General features: G+C 42.8%; 2 protein-coding genes across 2 annotated transcripts in view; both read right to left on the bottom strand.

The window, feature by feature from the left end:
* Window positions 1-3289, bottom strand: part of ITGAD (integrin subunit alpha D) — a 33068-nt gene extending 29779 nt beyond the window's left edge. The window contains exon 1 of the mRNA XM_044447832.1: window positions 2884-3289. Within this exon, the coding sequence (XP_044303767.1) occupies window positions 2884-2923 (40 nt within the window). The 5' untranslated portion in view covers window positions 2924-3289. The remainder of the gene's footprint in view (window positions 1-2883) is intronic.
* A 9793-nt stretch (window positions 3290-13082) lies between these two features.
* Window positions 13083-21301, bottom strand: part of TRIM72 (tripartite motif containing 72) — a 13412-nt gene continuing 5193 nt past the window's right edge. The window contains exons 2-7 of the mRNA XM_044448065.1: window positions 18573-18992; window positions 17638-17733; window positions 16563-16793; window positions 15754-15776; window positions 15454-15572; window positions 13083-14220 (exon numbers count right to left, since the gene is read on the bottom strand). Coding sequence (XP_044304000.1) covers window positions 13649-14220; window positions 15454-15572; window positions 15754-15776; window positions 16563-16793; window positions 17638-17733; window positions 18573-18971 — 1440 coding nt within the window. The 5' untranslated portion in view covers window positions 18972-18992 and the 3' untranslated portion in view covers window positions 13083-13648. The remainder of the gene's footprint in view (window positions 14221-15453; window positions 15573-15753; window positions 15777-16562; window positions 16794-17637; window positions 17734-18572; window positions 18993-21301) is intronic.

Genomic DNA, 21301 nt, shown 5'->3' with positions numbered 1-21301 from the left:
CTGGTCTCTCTAGGCTGCAGATTGGAGGCCTCATGTGGCAGGGCTCTTCTTCTTTTTTACCAGGATAGTTGTGGACTCTTAGATGGATATGAGTGTGAATTTGAACAAGCAAAGTGGGCCATTCTTAAAGGGAGATGGGAGAGGAGCATTGCTGGAATTTGCCATTTAGGGTAGATAACCATTCCTGAATTATGGTAAGAAACCTGAGCTAAATAATATTAATACTGCCAGAAAGATTTTTTTAAAATCTATAGTCTCCTAATTTCTTTTTCAAATGTTTGTTAGGCTGTCTTTAAAGTAGAATATGCTGGCTTTAAGAATATGCAAATAGGCAAGAATTTAAAAAACACAATAACATGCTATGCAAAAAACTGATTGTACCAATAAAAACCTGCAGATTTGGGGAAGGGCAGCAAGAACAGTTGGGTCATGACCTTCCTGGTGATATGTAAAGAAAGTGCCTGACAAACCCCTGAGGGAAACTGATAGCAGGGGTGCCGCCCTTCTGACCAACTTTACTGTAAGCTGGAGAGCAGAAGCAAAAGGAAGGAAAGGGATAAGAGTGTACAACATTTCATCTGCAAAATAGATGTAGACAATCCAAACCAGCTAACCAATTCTCTTCCTCTACCATCTGCCCAATTTCCATTCTTAAAAAATAATTGAGATCTCCATGACAAGTTATCTCATACTATGGATTTACAAAGCCCTTCCATGTGGGAAGTGCCCACAATCATTTTTAAACTGGAAGGGGAAAATCTTTGAAAAGGGCACAGTGTGGGATTATAAGCAGAAGTAGGTCCGCCAGTTGTCATCATTCACACAACAGGCCATAAATCTACCAGTGCTTGTGATGTAGGATGCAGCAGTTGCAGTATGTGTGCACCATTTGGGGAAAGGCACTATCTACACAAATCAAGGACAAATGAGATGGTGAGACTACAGGAATGAAATGGGTAACAACTGACCCTCTGGTGCCAGTAGTTAGTAGCTGGACAAGTGCAATGGACAAGTGCTTCAATATAGAGTTCAGTTCCTACTAAATGTTTGTCTAATGATCTTATGGATTATATTACTGCATTGAATTAATATTGAAGAGGCCATGGAACAACCACTAGTAGTTGGTGGGTGTTCAACACTTCATCCCTAAGTCCTCCAGTCTACAAAAGCCCTGTCCAATAGCCAGCTGAAGACAATTTAACGCTCTATCAATGACTCTTTAGCATAATACCCAAATGGAACTTCCATATTCAAGGGAGACAGCACACAACTACATGCATGAATGCAAGTGCATGGAAAGAGAGAGGGACTGTATCTGTGGGTTCCACCCTTTTCTTGTTTTCATTGGAAAGTTGGAACAGGGTCTACACCTGTAGAAGTCTCACTAGATGCTCAGGGCCCCTACATTTTGAAGGGTTCTCTTTCCAGGCACACACATGGAGCCCATGCAGATACACTGATGTGAGCATAAGCTTTGTTTTGACCCTCTGATGTCAGGGCTGGAGGCAGCAAGATGCATTACTGCTTTACTCTCCACACATAGATATACTTGTGCAGAGAGACTACAGCTCTGGGTATCAGAGGTTAAGTACAAGGATGCTGAAAATTGAAGCTTGTCAAGCAAGTTATGAAATGCTTTTTAATTGATTGGCCATTTAGAGTTTAGTTTATTATGCTATGGTATACCAAAGGCAGTAGAAGAAAAGGAAAACTAAATCCAAGATTTGTTTTGTATTTTATCTGTTTTGTATTTTATCTGTACTTTCTTTGTATTGCATTTTAATTGGCATTTTAAATAAACAAATAAATAAGATGGATTGATACTATAAAGGAAGCCACAGCCCTGAATTTACAAAACATGGGAAGGGTTGCCATTGATAACATATTTTGAAGATCTTTTATTCATAGGCTCACCATAAGTCAGGCATGACTTGATACCACATAACAATAATAACAACGAATATTTGCATACTATCAAACCCTCACTAATGGGGCCTTTTCAGATGCTGAGGGAAATACGTAAACAAAGAATAAATAAAATCTTCCAGATTGCTAAAAAGGAAGTCCGCTTTAATAATTTAATTCCATAATACAGTAAAACCACATGGAAAGCAAATAATTGAATAAGGGCCCAATCCTATGCATGTTTGACAGAAATAAATCATACAATTCCCAGCATGCCCCAGCATTTTTGTCTAACCATGCTAAGATTTAACAAACTTCTGATTAAGCAGATTTCTGTTTAAGCATGCATAGTATTGCACCTGAGAGATACTGAATGTACAAACAAAACCTATGAAATAAAATCTACCAGACTGCTAGAAGAGAAACCCCCTTTAACCTTTCATTCCCTACTTTTTCCTGTTTTACCACAGTAACACACTAGAGATATCAAATAAGTAAAACCTCACTTTTTAGATAACTGAAGGAAATGTGCAAAGATAATTTAATCAATAAAATTTAAGGGGTGTCCACTTTACTTTTTTCTTTTCATTCTGTAGCATAGTAACATTCCAGGGAAACCAAATCATCTTTCTTTAAGATGTGTGTCTTTAATGTGCTTGCCCTCTGATAATCAATACACCTAATCAAGCTCACCCTTTGGTTGATTAATCTGCTAATTAAAGTTAACAGACCTAATTCTGCAGTAAAAGCATCCCCATAATCTGTTCTCAGTTATTTTTTATCCCAAGAGCGATAGACTTGCCGTATTTTATCTCCCAACAAATGCTGCTATGCTCCCCCAGGGTTGGCTTTCTCTTAACAAGCAAGCAAGCAAGCAAACCTTCTATTCTAATTTTATTGGAAGGGTGGGGTAAAAATGTTTTACATGAATAAATAACTCCGATTCTCCTTTCCAAATAATAACATGGGAGCACTTACCAATGGCAAAGAAATAGATGAGTAGTGACAGTGATTCCATCTTTGGTGAGATGCTTGAAGTATAGAAGCCTTGAGGAAGTTGGCTTGTGTTTAGATGGATCACACACTGTAGAAGAAGTTGGTGCTTAAAGCTTAACACTGTATGTGTGACAAGTAACCCTCACTGGTCTTTGCAAAATGTGGGTGTGAAACAGGGTAGAAGGGGAAGCTGAGTCAACACATGGTTTATTTTGACCACAGGAGAGGCTGAAATAGATAAATTATTATTCCAAGGATCCAAACTGCTCAAAAATTAGTAATCAACCATTTCTTCTATTATTCTATTGTTACTTTATTCATACAAGGTGTGTTGCAGTACTATTCCATCAATAAGTATAGTGCTTGACAACATATAACTCCCAGCCCCAGAGAGTTTACAGTCCAAAATATGACACAGGGGAGACCATGGGCAGAAGGAATAAACAAGGAAAGATTATGCTTTTAGTTCAGTTATACCAAGCCTTAGTTTCAGCAGAAAGTGATGAGCATGGGAATGGGCGGAAAACCTCATGGAAAAGTTAGGTTTTTCAGACTGTTTTTAATAAATTTGGAAATGTTGTCTTTGAAAAACGCTGTGGATGCTCTTGACCACTGCAAATGCTGGTCTTCCACACATCCGAACCCAGCTTATGAGATCTCACTGGCATCATGTTCAGATGTTAAAGTCTGTCTTTACCACCTTTTTTTTTATTATTATTTTTTATTAAAACATTTTTATGCCGCCCCATTCGCCAAAGCCTCGGGGCGGCTTACAACAATAAGTTAAAAATAAATAACATTAAATTAAAAATATAAACATTAAATTAAAAATACAAAAATAACAATATAAAATAAGCCGCCCTGGCCAGATAAAATCCAATAATATTAACAATTAAAATTCTGCTTAAATAAAAAGGTCTTCGCCTGGCGCCGAAAAACAAATAACGACGGCACCAGGCGGACCTCTCTGGGGAGCGCATTCCATAACTTAGGCGTCACCGCAGAGAAAGCCCTCCTCCGAGTACCCACCCTCCTAATTTCTTTCACGGAGGGTTCCCGGAGAAGGGCCTCTCCCGCAGATCTCAAGGGGCGGCCGGGCACATATGGATGTAAGTGCTCCTTCAGGACTTGGAATCTGCTGCCCAATAAAAGGAAAAGTGAAATGTCTTGAGTGCTGAATTTTCTGTTTGCTACTCATGCAGTGCTCATAGAGCATGATAGTGAAATGCTCACTGCCCAAAATCTATTACTGGACTACAGTGGGTCAAACAATAGGACTATACTTCCCTTCCAACACTTGATTCAAGGTGAAAGATTTGAGACATGCTTTTATCTCTTATGCAGGAACAGGCTCTATGTTTTGTTTCGCAGTGTCTTAGTTTGCGGCAGAAGAGTGTAAGAAATGGTTCAGGTTGGAAAGAGGCAGATCAGAAAGATAAGCTCTTACACCTTGCCCACTTCCTCCCCTTTTCCTGCAGTGAACAAATATGGCATTGCTGACCCCCTTTCTTTCTTTCTTTCTTTCTTTCTTTCTTTCTTTCTTTCTTTCTTTCGTCTGTTTGTATCTTAGCTTTCCTTCTGGCTCTCTGGTGAGTTGCAATGAGTTTTTTCTCTGCAGCTTGACTTGGGCTGGTTTCTGAAACAGAAGGCACCAGTAAACAGAAACAGTTTACGCTGGGTTTATGCAATACTACGCCAAGAGTTATATGCCTTTTTCTAATTTTGCATAGGATTTCAATATTAGTTAAATTAATTTAAACTTTATTAAACACTTAATAACATTTAATAAATGTATTTTGTATTTTATTTGATGTTGTAAGCCGCCCCGAGGCCTCGGCAAGGGGCGGCATAGAAATGTTTTAATAAATAAATAAATAAATAAATATGTTCAACATTGTTTAATCTTGTAGCAGATCTGCTGGATTTACATACGACATACTTGCTGCAATTCAGAGCATGTCGGGCACGGCATGCACAAATTGGATATAAAGCTAGTGGTGGTGGGAGGGTGGTTCAGAAGCAATTCCATAAATTAGGAAGCTCCTATAAATTTCAGAATAAAAGCTGCAATGGATAAAGAGCCCTACTAACATTGGAGTCACCAGCCTCTCCTGGTGGCATGTAGCACCAATTTATAAAGACAAGCACAAAAACACAATTGGAACAAAAGAGGGGCAATGGTTTACCAGGAACCAGAAAATTAGGAAATCCTACTACACAAATAGGCACCCGTATAGTATATTGTACTATTCACCCCATTACTCAAAGCAAGGAGAAATTCCAAGGCTGTGAAGCTTGCCTGAGCTTTCTTTCAGGAGAAGATCATTGGAAGTTAACAGCACCTTTAAACATTTGGATTCATTTGTAAAAATACAGGTAAACCATAGGTTGAGGTACAGCTAGCATAGATGGAGGTATAGCAGGCTGCCAAGTCCACGGTTCCTACATCAGACTGTTTAGGACACAGCCAGCAAGATGCTTTCAGAGCATAAGCTTAGCTTCTACCTCTGCCTTTCATCTCTTGCAGATCCCAGACTGATTCAAAGTAAATTTTTTAAGCTGGTTTCAACGCCATTCCCTCCCTGGCATCAACTGCAATTCAGCAAAGGCTATCTAGTTGAACAGCATATCCATCCATCAGATTTCAATTTCTAGGACTCTTTGTAGGGAGCCATGACAGATAAAGTGGTATCAGACCAATAATTTGCAACTGAGATATGCTCACATAGAAATAAAGTGAAACATAATATACTGTGTGGTTGAGAGAAAACTTCATTCAGAATACAGTTTGGGGCTACTCTGCGGATAGGGGTGAAAAATACAATTATATTGAAACAAAAAGCAGACCATGATCTGCTTGTTCCCTGATAAGTTTCTCTCTTTTATGAAGAAAATGCCATTTTACTTCCTTCTACAAATTGGTAATTTGAGGGTGGGTGAGGTGGTTAAATGAGTTGAAAGCAGTCATTTCCACATCTTGGCCATTTTTTTTCTTGGTGGTTTTTTCAAAACCACTGACATTTCTTTAGTCAGAGGTGTTAATGGAAAAGAAGCAGTGTTTGTGTGTGTGTGAGTGAGTGTGTGCGCACACGCGCTAGCATATGTGTACTAGGAGGACTTCCAGATGAGGCTTTTTATACTCTGCATTGTTCCTGGAGGTGCTTCTGCAGGTGGGCAATGCTGATACTGTCAACCCATAACTCCTGAGTTTTTCCACTGCTTTGCCCATCTTTTCTCTTAATCTGTTCAGAAAAATCTTTTCAGGAAAAAAATGATGGAATGACCACAATACCTTCTGATTTTTAACACCAGGATCTCATCTTGTGTATATACAAATGAGAAACAGTACTTTTTCCAGACCACCTCAGTTTAAACCCTCAGAAAAACTGAGATAAAAACGGGCAGATAAAAAAGGGAGATGCTTTGGCATTTTATTTATGAAGCACCTAGAGCTGCTGCAAAAATTAGAAATAACAACACAGAATTTGCCCCGCGACTTACCACCTAAAACAGAGAAGGGGAACCTTCACCCCACAAGCTTCATTTTGCTTGCCAGTTTGACCCAACTAGCCTGAGGAAATCTCCTTCACTCTTATGTGCCCTGCCCTCCTAGGTTTCATAGTTGGTGGATTGCACTCCACAGCACAAAACACACACTATTTCATAAACAAACCTCCAAGTTATATTTAAACAAAGGTTTCTCTCCTCAGACCAAAAGCAGCAGGTATCATCCTCAGCCACTGCCTGGCTATTCCCTATCCAGACCAAATCCAACAGTGCTTTCATGTTGTTACATCAGTCTTTCCCATGTGCAGGTCTCTTAATAACTTCCCCACTTTGAGCAGGTCTTAATCCAGTGCTTACATCTTCCAAGCTTCCATCCTTTATTCTGCTTCCTTCTAGATTCAGAGTGTGTCCATCTGCACTCTCTTCTGAACCTGTCTCCCCTAGACTATACTCTGGGGTGTCTGTACCCTGATCCACACATGGCAGGATTCCATTTTTGCCCCATCCTGTAGGATACTTTCGTTGGCTACATGCTTCTTCCTCATTTGAATTTATGGTAGCAATAGAAACCATCCATCCATCTGGAAGCATGACTTTGGGGTGGGGTGGGGTATGGTATAAGATCAGTATATACTGGAGCATTTGCATGTATTTGTATACAACTTCCCAAGTGCCCTCACATGAAACCTCTGGGATCCTAATATATTCAGGATTAAATTATGTTCTTTATTGTGGTGTATAGGGCCATAAAGCTGACCTGGCTGTTGGGCATTAACTTTTTCCTTCTGAGGACTTTTTTGTCTCAGAACTTTCCCAACAAAGTGGAAGAACTGTGCTTCCAGGACTGGAAGAAAGGTGAAAACTCAAGGAACTGTGAGAAACAACCTAAGTCTCAGTGCCTGGAGAAAATATATTTTCTCTTATGTAAGAGATAGCTGGTGAAGTGCTGAGGACTCTCAGTGTTTTCTTTCTGGTTGCTACTGAAGCATGATAGGTAAAAGGCTGGTTTGCATATTGCATGGGATATTCAGGCTGGGCTTCCAGGGATAAACCCCTGCAAGATGAGTCCTGAAAAGGAGCCATGGTGGTTCAGCATCATAAGAACCTTAGAAGCTACCTTCATAGAATCATAAAATAGTAGGGTTGGAAGGAGCCAAGGCCACTGAGTTCAACCCTCTGCTGGTGCAGGACACCAATTGCACCATCCCACTCAGATAACTGCCCATCTTCTTCTTCAATGCCTCCAGTGTGGAAGAGCACACAACCTCTCTTGGCAACTGGTTCCACTGTTGTATTGCTCTAACAGTTAGGAAATTCTTCCTTGTGTCTGATCTGCACCTGCACTGTAGTTTAAATTTATTGTGCTGTGTCCTACAATCTGTAATGAGTGAGAATGAGTCAGACCATTGGACTATCTAACACAGTATTGTCAGTGCTGACTGGCAGCTGTACTCAGGATTCTTTTCTAGTTGTACCTGGAAATGATTGGGATTGAACCTGGAACCTCTTGCATATAAACCATGTACTCTACCACTGACCATCTTATTTGTCTCTTGAGAAACCTATATGCAGGTCAAGAAGCAACAGTGAGAACTGGGCATGGAACCACTGATTGGTTCAAAATTGAGAAAGGAGTTTGGCAAGGCTGTATACTGTCGCCCTGCCTATTTAACTTATATGCAGAGCACATCATGAGAAAGGTGGGGCTAGATGAATCACCAGTTGGAATTAAGATTGCTGGGAGAAATATCAACAACCTCAGATATGCAGATGATACCACTCTCATGGCAGAAAGTGAAGAGGAACTAAAGAGCCTCTTGATGCGGGTGAAGGAGGAGAGTGCAAAAGTTGGCTTGAAACTCAACATTAAGAAAACTAAGATCATAGCATCTGGTCCTCTCACTTCCTGGCAAATAGATGGGGAAGAAATGGAGGTAGGTTGTTTTAGGGGCTGGAAGTGGGCACCACAAAGGCCTTGCTGTACCCAGTGAGACTCTAATGGAGGCAGTGCTGAGAAAAGCACCTTCCTTGAAGAAAGTAAATTTTGGACAGGCTTCTTGAAGGTGGGGATAAAGAACCGAAGGCCATAACCCTTCCATAAACCACTTCACCTTTTCTCCAACCACCCACATTTTGTGGTTTCCCAGTCTTTGTGCAGTTTCTTCCCTATTCTAAAAAGATGAAATGCTCTTCTAAAGCTTAATTCCTAGTAGTAAGAACTTTAAAGTATGAGGGTATTTTTAGTATAATGGTATAATACCCTTTGAATATTCCACATGGTGCTAAGGCCTGTAGGACAAAAACTTGGCATGCTTTTCTTGCTTTTACAATAGCAGGCTACGTCCCTGTTTTCATACGTGACATGCTAGAAGGCAAGGTATGGCAGTCATGGTTAAGATAAGGGACTATCCATAAAACATGGCACATGCATATGGGAAAGGCAGTAGACAGGTTGAGACAAAAAAGGATTAAGAAGATGCTGACACAGTACAGATTCTACAGAGAGTCCCTAGGAAGTGAGCATGATGTTAACTCATGAAACAAACAAGTGATTCTTTAAGGAGTCAGAACTGACCATTCTAGTTTTTAACCACTGACATCAGGATCAGCAAATCCACCGTTGTAGGTTGTACAGAAGAGAAGCAAAAGAAGACCGGATTTATGGGTGGTTAAGTATTAGTGCAAAAATAACATTCTGTAACAGGATCTTTTTAGAGATTAATATTTTATCATATAAGGAATGCTCATTCCATACCCTGCTGTTTCAAAGAAACCCAAACACCTTTCCCATGTTCAGCTGCATGTATCATAAAGAGCCTCTTGATGCGGGTGAAGGAGGAGAGTGCAAAAGTTGGCATGAAACTCAACATTAAGAAAACTAAGATCATGGCATCTGGTCCTCTCACTTTCTGGCAAATAGATGGGGAAGAAATGGAGGTAGTGACAGATTTTATTTTCCTGGGCTCCAAGATCACCGCAGATGGGGACTGCAGCCAAGAAATTAAAATACGCTTGCTCCTTGGAGGAAAGCTATGGCAAATCTAGACAGCATACTAAAAAGCAGAGACATCACCCTGCCAACAAAAGTGTGTATAGTCAAGGCTATGGTTTTCCCAGTTGCGATGTATGGCTGTGAAAGCTGGACCATAAGGAAGGCTGAGTGCAAAAGGATTGAGGCCTTTGTATTGTGGTGCTGGAGGAGACTCCTGCGAGTCCCTTGGACTGCAAGGCAATCAAACCGGTCAGTCCTAGAGGAGATCAACCCTGACTGCTCTTTAGAAGGCCAGATACTGAAGATGAAACTCAAATACTTTGGCCACCTAATGAGAAGGAAGGACTCCCTGGAGAAGAGCCTAATGCTGGGAACAATAGATGGCAAAAGAAGAAGAGGACAGCAGAGGATGAGGTGGCTGGATGGAGTCACTGAAGCAGTTGGTGTGAGCTTAGGTGGACTCTGGGGGATGGTGGTGGACAGGAAGGCCTGGAGGAGTGCTGTCCATGGGGCTGCAATGGGTCGGACACGACTTTGCGACTAACAACAACAACTACCACTGAGCTGTATGGTTTTCACAGCAGCCAGGCAGATGCTGCTGAAAAGCCTGAAAGCAGAGTGTGAAAGCAACAGCATCCCTACTGATGTCTGATAAAACTGATAAGAGGTCATCAGAAGTGTACTGTTCCTGAACACAGAGATGCTATTCAGCTATCATGGCTCATAGCCAACTGCTACACCTATTCTCAAAAGGGCAGGCCAAGCTATACCTCTAAATCAGTCTGCTAGCCAGTAGCATGGTGACTGCTTTGTGCATTCTTTTGCTTAAAGGTTAACAACTGGGGGGCAGCACGCATGGGCCAAATGGTCACTGCAAGAGGGCCAGATTTTGGCTTTGGAGATGCCAGTTGCTGGCTGATGCAGTACATAGAAGTCACCCTTGCCCAGCTTGGGTTCCTGTGTTACAGAAAGGAGGGTAAGAATGTGATTGTGGTAATTTATGGTCATATTTGACCAGCAGTAAAAGGTTGCTCTTGCAAATTCCCTGGCAAGAATATACTCCCTGTTTATGAGAAGCAGATTGTATCATGTTTTGTGAATAGTTATGGTGACTTATGGAAAGTTCTTGGGATTGGGCTGTCTCTGAAGCAAAGTAGCTAAATAATTCATTTTTCTTTTGTCTCAGAGGCTGCTGTGACAAGGAGAAAGGAAGAAAAACAGGTCCTCAACAGGTAATGGTGCACAAGGAGAACAGGGCTAGGTGCCCTCAGGAAGATGCCAAAACTGCAGCCAACTGAGGAAATATGGGAGTGGGGGACAAAGTAAAGAGCAGAGAGAATTTGCAAGCAAACACACTTTACAGGATGGAAAAGGCAACTGTCATATCTGATTTAAATATGGGAAAGTTGGAAACCCCATCTCATTGAGCATCAGAAAATCCACATAAAAATGTAACTCTTTCCCTTGGGATATTAACTCCCCTGGGAAGCTTAACTCCCTTGGGAAGTTGGATATTACACAAATCCTCCAGAGACGAGTGCTGTCCTTCCTAAACATCAGAGACTCAAGAAAGAGAAGATGTGCTCCGAATATCAGAGAACCCACAGAGGAGACAGCACAGTCAAACCTCAGAGAATCCATCCTATAGAGAAGAGCTGGGGTCTCTAGAATGCAGCAAAGCCTTCAAAGAGGGGGTAGCTTTTCATTGGCACTAAAGGCTTCATGCTATACAGCTTTGTGGACTGTGGAGCGATGTTCTGCTGGTGCTCACACCTCAGCCTTCATCATCAAAAGCATGGAGAAAAGTAGGCTTGCAAATGCACCAACTGCAAGAAAAGCTTTCAGCAGAACTCAAAGCTTTTACAACACCTGATAAGCCACATGGGCAAATGCCATGCTGATGTGCTGACTGAAGGAAAAGCTTATTTCAGCCACTACACTGGAAAGTGCTCATACCAGTATGCTGGGGTGCAGCAGTTGTTTTCATCAGCAGGTCCATCTGGTGCAAAACCAGAACACCCATGTCAGGAAAGGTAACAGTGTACCAGACTGCCCGCTTCACTGGTGGTAAAGACTGCACCACTTCAAACTGCTGGCAAAGGTAGGCATAATGAATGTTTGAATGTCTTCCTTGGCCCAAAAACATACTATGCATGGACAGAAAAGTGTGCCAGAGAGCAGTTCAACCTTGCCTATTTCCTGACATGCTGGTTAGTTTTTGTCTTTTGTTTTCATGTGCAAGACATTTTCTCCCCATGAGCAAACATTTAAAGTGGATTCTTTTTTCCTCTTCATATTTTTTCCCTTTTGCATCAAGTCTTTTAGACTGTGAGCCTGTGGGCAGGGACGGTCTAGTTTTTGATAACGTTGTGTGAGCTGCTGTAGGAGCGTTTTTGTCCAAAGAACAAGGTACCCTGATTGGGGCTGAATGGAGTTTGCTGCCTTAACATAGAGCAGTGGTGGTGAACCTATGGCATGCATGCCACAGAGGGCACGCAGAGCCCTCTCTGTTGGCACAGGAGCCAAGTCGCCCAGCATCGCACCAGCAGCTGAGCATCAGATAACAGCGCACATAGGGGCCATGCGCATGCTTGGAAAGGAGTAGCGGCGCCAGGCAATGACAACACAAGCTGCGACTCATTAACTGCGACTCATCTGAACTTTCACATGGCCGGTCAGTGCACTGCCAAGGATATATATATATATTTGCTTGAACTAGCTGTGAGTTGTTTTTTCTAAACTAAAACCTCAGTTTTCAGGTTTTCTTGCGGTGTTGGCATTTGTGATAAATAAGTGGGTTTTGGGTTGCAGTTTGGGCACTTGGTCTCTAAAAGGTACAACCATCACTGGGTTAAGGTTAGGAAAATGAGGTGTCCTGCTAAGATTTTGATAGTTGGAATTTGTTTAGAATCAGCAGAAATGATGAGCTGTGCAGAAAAAGCTGCTGATGAAGACTTTTTCAAAATCACCCTATTTCACTGGAAGTTCAGCCTCATATTGGGGTTAGGGGTATGCATCAGGACAGGGTTAGGGTTAGAAAAATGAGGTGTCCTGGGATGGTTTTGATGGTTGGAATGTGTTTAAAATGGACAGAGTAGCTTTTTTTGTGCAGAAAAAGCTACTCAAGGAGGGCTTTTTCAAAATGCCCTCTTTTCAATGGAACTTTACCCCTATATTAGGGTTAGGGGTGTGCATTAGGGTAGGGTTAGGCCAGTGATGGTGAACCTATGGCACGCGTGCCACAGAGGGCATGAACAGCCCTGTGTTGGCATGTGAGCCCAGTCATCCCAGCAGTGCCCCAGCAGCCAAGTATGGGATACCAGTGCACATAGAGGCCATGCGCATGCTCAGAAAGGAGTGGTGGTGCCAGGCGATGACATTACAAGCTGCAACTCATTAACCATGGCTCATCCAAGCTTTTGCATGGCCAGTCAGTGCACTGTCAAGGACATGTGTGTGTGTGTGTGTGTGTATTTGCTTGGACTGGCTGTTTTTGGGTTTTATTGCAGTGTTGACACTTTGGAATAAATAAGTGGGTTTTGGGTTGCAGTTTGGCCACTCTGTCTCTAAAAGTTTCACCATCGTTGACATAGAGCTAAGTGTATCAAACAAGAACAGAGTGTGATAACATGAAGAACAGAATTTTGTGCTCAGCAAGGAAAAAATGTGTGTAAAAAGAAAGTTTGCACGGACATGCTTATTTTTTATTTTTTGTGCATTCAAATAAAGGACATTTTGGATGAGGATTAGGTTAACAGAAAGAAATGTATAGAAGGAAGGGGATGGAGTTTAGGTTAAAAGGGCCAGTACAGTGGGAGGGATTGAAGAATAGAGGAATGTCCAGGCCACCACTGCCCATCCCCTGACAGACAGTTTGGAAGCATGCTCAGGCATTCCTCTTCTTTCTCATTCTGCAGACACTGCCCATGTTCTTCAGTTTGACTTTGCCAACTACAAGGTCAGAAAAGGTTTACTTTCTAAACCAATAAGATGGGCAGGATTCCAGACCTGATGCTGGATTCTGTGTTTGTCCTATGTTTGAAGCTTCTGTTCCACCAGATTGTACGTGGACACAATTTGGGTATCTTCTAGAATATGGAGTGGAATTAGAATTGAGTATGACTGTGGAGGACATAGACTCTACACACTTTGGGTCTTCTAAAGAGGGGTTGTGACTGAGTGTGCTGATATGCTAAAGTGTGAGTGGGTGCTGTAAAGACCACCCACTATTCCCAGGAAATGGGGTGATTATTGCCCTTCTGGTTCTGGAGTGTAGATAACCAAAGGCTGGCAGTTCTTGCCCTTATCATGCCAGCAGACATCAAAGAAGGGGTAGACAGTGCCTGCGAAACGCTCATGGAAGGCAAAGATCTGCATCAGGTTGTCTTCATCACTGGCATCATAGAAAGCAAGGATGCCATCATCAAAGCTGAGGTAGATGCCAATACGGCTGGGTTTTGACTCCAGCTTCAGTGGCCGCGGCTCTTTATGCTCTATGTAGGCCTCGTAGTTCTTGCCTTCTTTGCACCCCACCAGCCAGAAGCCATTGGACGGGATGGCATGCAAGCGGCCCTTGCGCCCAGCCTCTGCCGAGATGAGGCCGACGGCCCAGCGGAGCTTGTCGTTCACCGTCACCTCCCAGTAATGCTCGCCCTGTGAGAAGCTCTGGTGTGTCACCAGACAGTTGCTCTTGTCAAAACGCTGCGGGTCATCTGTGTTCACAGCTTGTTTGTGATCCACACATTCCACTCGCTTGCCATCCTCTGACACTACAAGATTGGCTTGTGCAGTGTCTGGGTCAAGGGTCAGGTTCTCCAGTCCTGGGGAGGATGAAGGAAAAGATATAAGGGAGGTGTTTCCTCTTAGTTCTTAAGGCACAGATAACATTAATGGATTGACTTTTCTTCTTTGCTTGTTTTAAAACCAAACACTGGGGGTTGATTTAGAATCATCTGTCCATGTTTGATGTCATATCTTAATTATACAGAAATTGCTAGTGATTGTTTTTCTAGTTTTTGGGTGGTGGATTTGAATAATCCCATAGCTAGTGTAAAAGATCTCATTTTCTCTTTATTGTTCTGTTGATCAAAAACATATTGCCTATGGAGATTAGCAGAAACCCCTATATTCTGATATAGCTCAACACTGCCTTCTAGAGCATCTGGTAATGGTTCCTGCCTAAAGAGGTTTGTGTCACCATCTTGTTCTCCAATATGCACCCAAATATATAAAGCTATTTTTTTAGAATAGGCTGGCATTCAAACATCTTTTGAGGTCTGAGTCATTAGGAACCTGATTTAGGAACTCACTTAGGAAGTGAGTCCAACCACAAAATAATATTCAGATGTTCTGCTTAAACTCCTGGCAGTAAAAGTGAAGACTATTGTGTGATTGCACAAAAGCACAATTTTTCTGCTAAGGGGTTGACCTTTACTGAACTCAGATTCCTAGAGAACCTTCCAGGAGGAGGTCAAAATATTTTCTTTTTTGTAATGGACTCTGTATATACTCTGGAACACCAGACTTTATTCAAGTAACATTCAGACTACAGGTAACAAGATAAGTTGACTTAATTTTAATTGGAATTCTGTGTGCGATTGCTGTCTTCTGTTGTTGTTTTACTTCCCACCTTCCCAAATAAACATTTCAAAAACTATTTGAATATTTAGCTGTGCTGTTTTCAAAACAGAATTCTTACTAAACTCTTCCCCATATGAAGGGCTGAACATCTAGAAAACTCCCATTTGTGCTTTCAGGATTTTCATAATGTGGGTTTTTATTTTTATTTTAGTTTTGTGTTTCTAGAAAATCCACATCACCTTTCTTGTTAGATTTTTTTTTGTAGGACTGAGCTGAAGTGAAGGGTCCTTGACAATAGGGCTCAGAAACTCCCTAAGCAACTGGACAAGGTGGAGTGTATTGGGAAGTTCATCTTCATCCTCACTGCTGGCAATTACCTTTCTGTAATTCTGTTTGGGAAGAAGCATTGTAAAGAGGGGGCTCAGCAGTAAAAACACATCCTCCTTTCTTTCCAGTCTGCAACAGATCTTTACCTGGCATCAGTGCACGGAACATCTTCCTCCACACCTGGAACTTGAACTCATCTGAAATGATGGGGAGCTGGATGTCCATGCGAGCCATGGGTGGGGACTCCCCTAGAATCTTTTGCAATCTACAGCAAGAAGAGACAGTTGGCATTGTGGGAGGGAAAAAATGAATAGTATACTTTGCAATTTGTGGGCATTCGTTTTCCATTTAATCTTTTAAATGTCTGTTTTAAGAACCATTCACATTTTGAAGGTGTTAAAGAGAAGCAATGCTGGCTATGAGTTTATAAAGGGACAATGGCTCACCTGCTAGCCACTAGACAGTATTTCTGTGGAGAAAGAAAAAGAATTTAGAGCAGAATACATGGAGATAGTCTCTATATTCTATACTAAGCATGTCAGAACAGGTGCCCCATGAAAAACATTCACCCAGGAATTGTGAGGGATATGCACTGAAAGATGCATATATTTTAGAGAGGCAAAGTGGTGGGATGAGACATTAAAATGGCATTTAGAGGACAGTAGAAAAGGCATGTTTTAGAACAGTATGAATTCTACAGCCCATAAATTGTGTGTGCCCTGATTGCAATACTGCAAGCTTCATGCTCAAAACATGACAGTAATTAGGACAACTAATGAGGATGTTGGGACATGGGGAATGGAAAGCAGAGTGGATCAGTGTTTGGTTGCTGTCAAGCACAGAAGGATTTGTTTGGCAGAGTAGGGATTTTGTTCCTCTGATCTGGAAACAGCATAAAGAGCTGGAAGCATAACAAAGGACAGGATGCAATGTTCAAGAAAAGTTCTGATGCTAGATCAAATGAAAGTGCACTAGAAGAAGAAATGCCAGTTTTTATAAGATATGTGGTCAAAATGAGTTATTCTTAAAGTCCATTGCAAAATGTATGAAATATCATACCTGTTATATATGTAGTGATTCATAAGCATTCTGCAGTGTGATTCATAAATGCTATGAGTGTGCTGGTTCAAAAAAAGGGCACTGTATTGAGTAATAATGGATGCACCAAAAAGCAGCATAAAAGTGCTGCTCTTCTTAAACCTGCGAAAGACTGGAAAGGGTCAGAAAGATGGGGGGAGGAGTGGGGTTGTCTCACCCTGAGAAACTCAGTCTGGGGTTCGTCTTGCACTTCCCCCAGCACAGTCTCCATCTGCTTGAGTTGCTCCAGGTAGCGAGTCATGGTCTTGCGCTCATTTTGCAGAGCGTCTGTGGCCTGGTGCTGCACTCGCTCTGCTTCCCGGCCCAGAGAACCCTCCAGAGCCCCCAGATAGGCACGCATTATACCCAGCTGCTCAGACACCTGACGCTTGAACCGAGACACTGTGTCCTGAGAAAGGAGAAACAGACATTTGGCACCTGTGCTTCTTGCTCCTGGTCTTTAGCATTTCCTTCCTACTGAACAGCTCCCCAACTTTGATTACCTTCTGTCACCCTGAGCTTTCTGTTTGACTTTCCTCGCAGTGCAACCTATGATGTATTAAATGTTGGCTTGCCAGCATTTCCTCCTCTCCTTTTGCTGAAATGTTTAGTCTGAAGTAGTTTCTTCATGAGGAGGGAACTCTGAAAAAGTCTTTCTTCATTAACAGTTGTTTATTTGCAAATTTATAGCTTTGGAATAAATGTTAAATGGCTTGTCAGTCAGGGCTTTTTTTACTTATCAGGTACTCATCATTCCTTACCCCAAGTTGTTTATGAGTTATGTAGATGCTTTTATGACCCTACAGTTTTACCTATGTATTGAAAGAGCACTTTCATTAAGCTTGTTTAGAGCAGGGAAAATGCACTATTTAAGTGTTAATACAAAATGAACTTTTTCTCTCTCTTGTCTGCCACTTATCAGTTGTTTAACAGAAAAGCAGGAAGCTGCTCTTGTAATGTTTGGATCTCAATTCTGTGATGAAACTGAAAATAGATACAGTTGATTAACAACCTTGAGGTGTTCCGCAGGATATTACCAGTAATGCACCTTTGTAGGTTCTTAAAGCATATCTAAATGGCAGACTTAGGCAAGCTTCCTCATCCTGGGGAACCCTGGGAATTGTAGTTCAATGAAGAGGAGTTGAGTAACTCCAGCAGAGTTGTCATCATTTGTTCCATAATACAATTCCCAAGCTTCTTTGGTGGAACTCATAATGGCATCTAAGCTAGGGTAAAATGTATATTTGACTCACCTCCACTTCAGCTATTTGCCGGTTCAACAGGGCAATAGTTTTCTCCTTGCGCACCTGGGCCTCTTGCAGCTGGACTTGCTGCTGTGGAAGCTGCTTCTACAATTGAACCAAGAAGAACACATGGGGGAAATGGTATAGGTCTAATTTAGGATGAGGAAGGAGGGTACTGTAACTACATTTATAGCTTAAAACACCTATTTACCCAGTGAGGGCTCAGAGTAGACTTGGTAAGCAAATGCCACACTAAATATCTGAAATGTAAGCTTCAGCTCAGTGGCAAAGTGCATGCTTCACATGCAAAATATTGCAGGTTCTGATGGGCAGGGAGGGGAAGAGACTGGAGAGGCCAGAACACAAGCTATCCTGAACCTCTTTTAGCTTCTCCTCCTTCCACTTCAAAGTCCCTTTGCGAGATGGGCCAGAAAGATATTGTGATTGTGTCTATGTCGAAAAACACCCATTGCCCTGTCTAAACCCCATTTACAACTCCCAAAGAGGGGTGGGATTCACTCCTGCACTTTCCCAGGCAGCTCAAGTTTCACAGAAAAGTGCAAAAGGGAGAGGACCCAGAAGAAAGTCGGGGCGGGGGGGGGGGGGGAAAGAGAAATGCAGAGCTTTCCACTTATGGGTTTGCTTTCCCTTGTTTGTCTTTTGACAGCTGTCAAGAAATAGAAAAGTTTGAAAACCTCTACTTGGTGCTTCTCCTGGTCAATGTTACAGGTTGCTCCCTGCTGCACTTTGACAGCTCATGCCCCCCAAGACATTGCCCAGCCAAGCCCCCCCCCCGCTTTTAGCAATCATTTTAAAAGCATAAAATATGTGTGCTTAAATTGGATAGTAGTCAGCAGAGGGGCCATAAGGAATCATACGGCACACGGGAGGGAAATGGGGACTGTGATGCCAGGTTGGAAAGGGGGGTTTATCCTGATACCTACTTTCATCCGCTGGTGGGCCTCAGCAGCAGTGATGATGTTATGCCCCTTGTGCTTGCCCAGGGAAGCGCACACCCCACAGATGACCTGCCGGTCCTGCTCACAGTAGACGCTCAGGGGGTCGAGGTGCTCCTCGCAGTGGTCATGGGGGACCTGCCGGATGCTCTCCACCAGGTGCTCCATCTGCTGGTTGATGCGCAGCTGCTCCACCTTGGTAAGGGCCTGGCAGGTGGGGCATGAGGTGGCCTTGCTGTCCTCTTCCTTGGACACCTGGGACAGGCAGTCCTTGCAGAAGGTGTGCCCACATTCTGTGGTCACGGGAGACTGGAAGAGCTTGAGGCAGATGGGGCAGCTGAGGTCTTGATGCATCCCCTGAATGAGGCGCTGCTTGGAGCTCGACATGGCGTCTGAGGGCCAAAAAAGCTGAGAAGACCAGAAATGCAGCTCATGCTCATTGGATCTCATTTCCTACCTTTTCTGCTACACAGACACATTTCAGATTGGGGTGGGGGGGCAGGCAAACATGAAAAAGAGCACACTCCTTGCTAAAAATGAGGGCATGGGATTGCACAAATATATAAATATATGCCAATGTAAATGAAGAGATGCACATTTGGAAATTACCCTATTTTTTATAGAAATACATACATCTCAGCATAGTGGGATGAGCTGACCAGGCAAACAGTGTCACTGCTTTCTCTTGACCAGCACTAACAGCCAAGGGGCGACCTCAGGGGCGACCTCAGGGTCCTCCTCTCCTTTACATCTTCAAACTGGACTTTTACCTGAGAGCCTTTCACTTAGAGCCCCCCTAGACCAACGACCCCCCCATAAGCCAGATTATTTTTATATTATTATTGTTGTCATCATTAACAGCAACAATTCTGTGTGGCTTAGCCCACGGCGGGATGCCCGGAGCACAGCTTGTTTTGACCCTTGGGGGACGGAGGGACTTTGGTGTGAGGAGACGGCAGTGAGCTCTGTCATTGTGATGAGGAGAACAGAAGGCCCCGAGGGAGGGCAGGGAGACTGAGGCTGAGAAGAAGTCAAAATGGAGCCATCCACAGATGGCCATGGAGGAGTGAGCGCAGCTGCTGCCTTCTGTCCTCACACAGGAACATGGATTTGGCAACAGCAACAACAGGGTGTGCAGCAGAGGCAGAGCCGAGGCCTGCAACTTGGGATCACAGTCAGAACAGGTTTGCACTTGCTTTCTTCCCTCTACAACCTGCTGGTTTTGTGTGTGTGTGTGTGTGTGTGTGTGTGTCTAAATATTTCTCTATATATAGCTACAGAAGCCCAGTGGTTGCTCCCCTTTTCCCGTTCAGGAAATATGATGACTGGTGAACTCCAGGCACTACTTGGGGGCCTGACTTTCTTTCCCCTCGTCCTTCCCACAGTTGAACCCAAGTCCCATAATTCCTCCTCAAAAAGGAGTTGCTGGCACAATTAGGGGAGATACAGTAATCATGCTGGTACAGTAGAAGCCTTGTATAAACACTTTCAAGCATTCAAAGTGCTTCACATGCATTATCTAGTGTGCTGAGGCCATGATGTGTGATGGTTGGAGTGTCAGACAAGGAGTCCTGAGATTGGGGTTCTCGGCTTCAGCCATGAAGCTCCCTGGGTGACTTTGGGCCTGTCGCAGATTTTCAGTCTAACCTACCTCAAAGGGTAGCAGTGAGGATAAAAAGGAGGGAAGACTGCCTTGGGTTCTTGCAAGAGGAAAAAAGGCAGGATAAAAAAGTATTCATCATTGCCATCATTATCATCTATTTGTAATCCTTACAACAATCTTGTATGATAAAACTCAGTGTTGTTACTTCTCTTATTGCAGTTGGGGGACCGGAATGGGTTGCAAGTGGTTTGTGTAAGGCCCCCCAGAGAATTTCTGGCCCTGCTGAGATTCAGACTAGATTCCCAGCTCAGTTCCTTATTTGCTGTGCTACACCTTTGTAATGAACTAGAAGCTGTTGCTTTTCCTGAAGGAGGAAAATGGCTGAGATCCAACGGAGTTTTTCCATGCAAGGAAAACGAGGGTTTTGGATATGTTCAAGTTATGGGTGTACACCAGCTCGTGCCTTGCTGGCGTTCTTTGGCAAGCACAATGGACACACCGTGTCTTCTCAAGCTCAGAAAAACTCATTTCAGACATTCCTGTGCCTTCTTAGGGTGGTAATCATTCCGGTTTTAGTGGGTAATATGTGTTAGTCAGAGCTGGGATTGGAAGGGAGGCTGCCTAATTTCATTGCCTGGGTGACAGGTTTTTGCAGCTAGACCTTGCTGCTATCCCATACTGAAAGGACTGACAGGCATATAATGAAGACAGGACTTTTAAAAGTTGGAAACATACTTTATTAACAGTAGTGACAGGGATGAGAGGAGATTTGTGATATGCATTGCAGCACTTCTACTGTCCAATAGGAACTCTCCTTTCCCACAGAAAAAATGAATCACTAATTGCACTTACTGGTACAAGCATTGCTGATTTAAAGAAATGTTTATATTTTGGGAAATGTCCACTTATGCACCATGAAGGACTTACTAGGGTGGTATCAACTGGAGAGGTTAGAACACAGCTGAGTCCTCTTTCAATAACCACAGTGCTTAAATGCCACCCAAAGGATAAAGCTCAGACTTACTTGAGCATAATGCTGAATCTGACTAGTGTGGTTTTTCATTGATGGTTTTAGTTCTGTTCTGTTTTATCTTTCTGCAGTACTTCAGTTTCT

The sequence above is a fragment of the Varanus komodoensis genome, unplaced genomic scaffold, assembly GCF_004798865.1.
Source record: "Varanus komodoensis strain SLA01 unplaced genomic scaffold, ASM479886v1 scaffold53, whole genome shotgun sequence".
NCBI lineage: Eukaryota > Metazoa > Chordata > Lepidosauria > Squamata > Varanidae > Varanus > Varanus komodoensis.
Note: the sequence above shows the minus strand (reverse complement) of the source record. Positions and strands in the feature narration are given on the sequence as shown.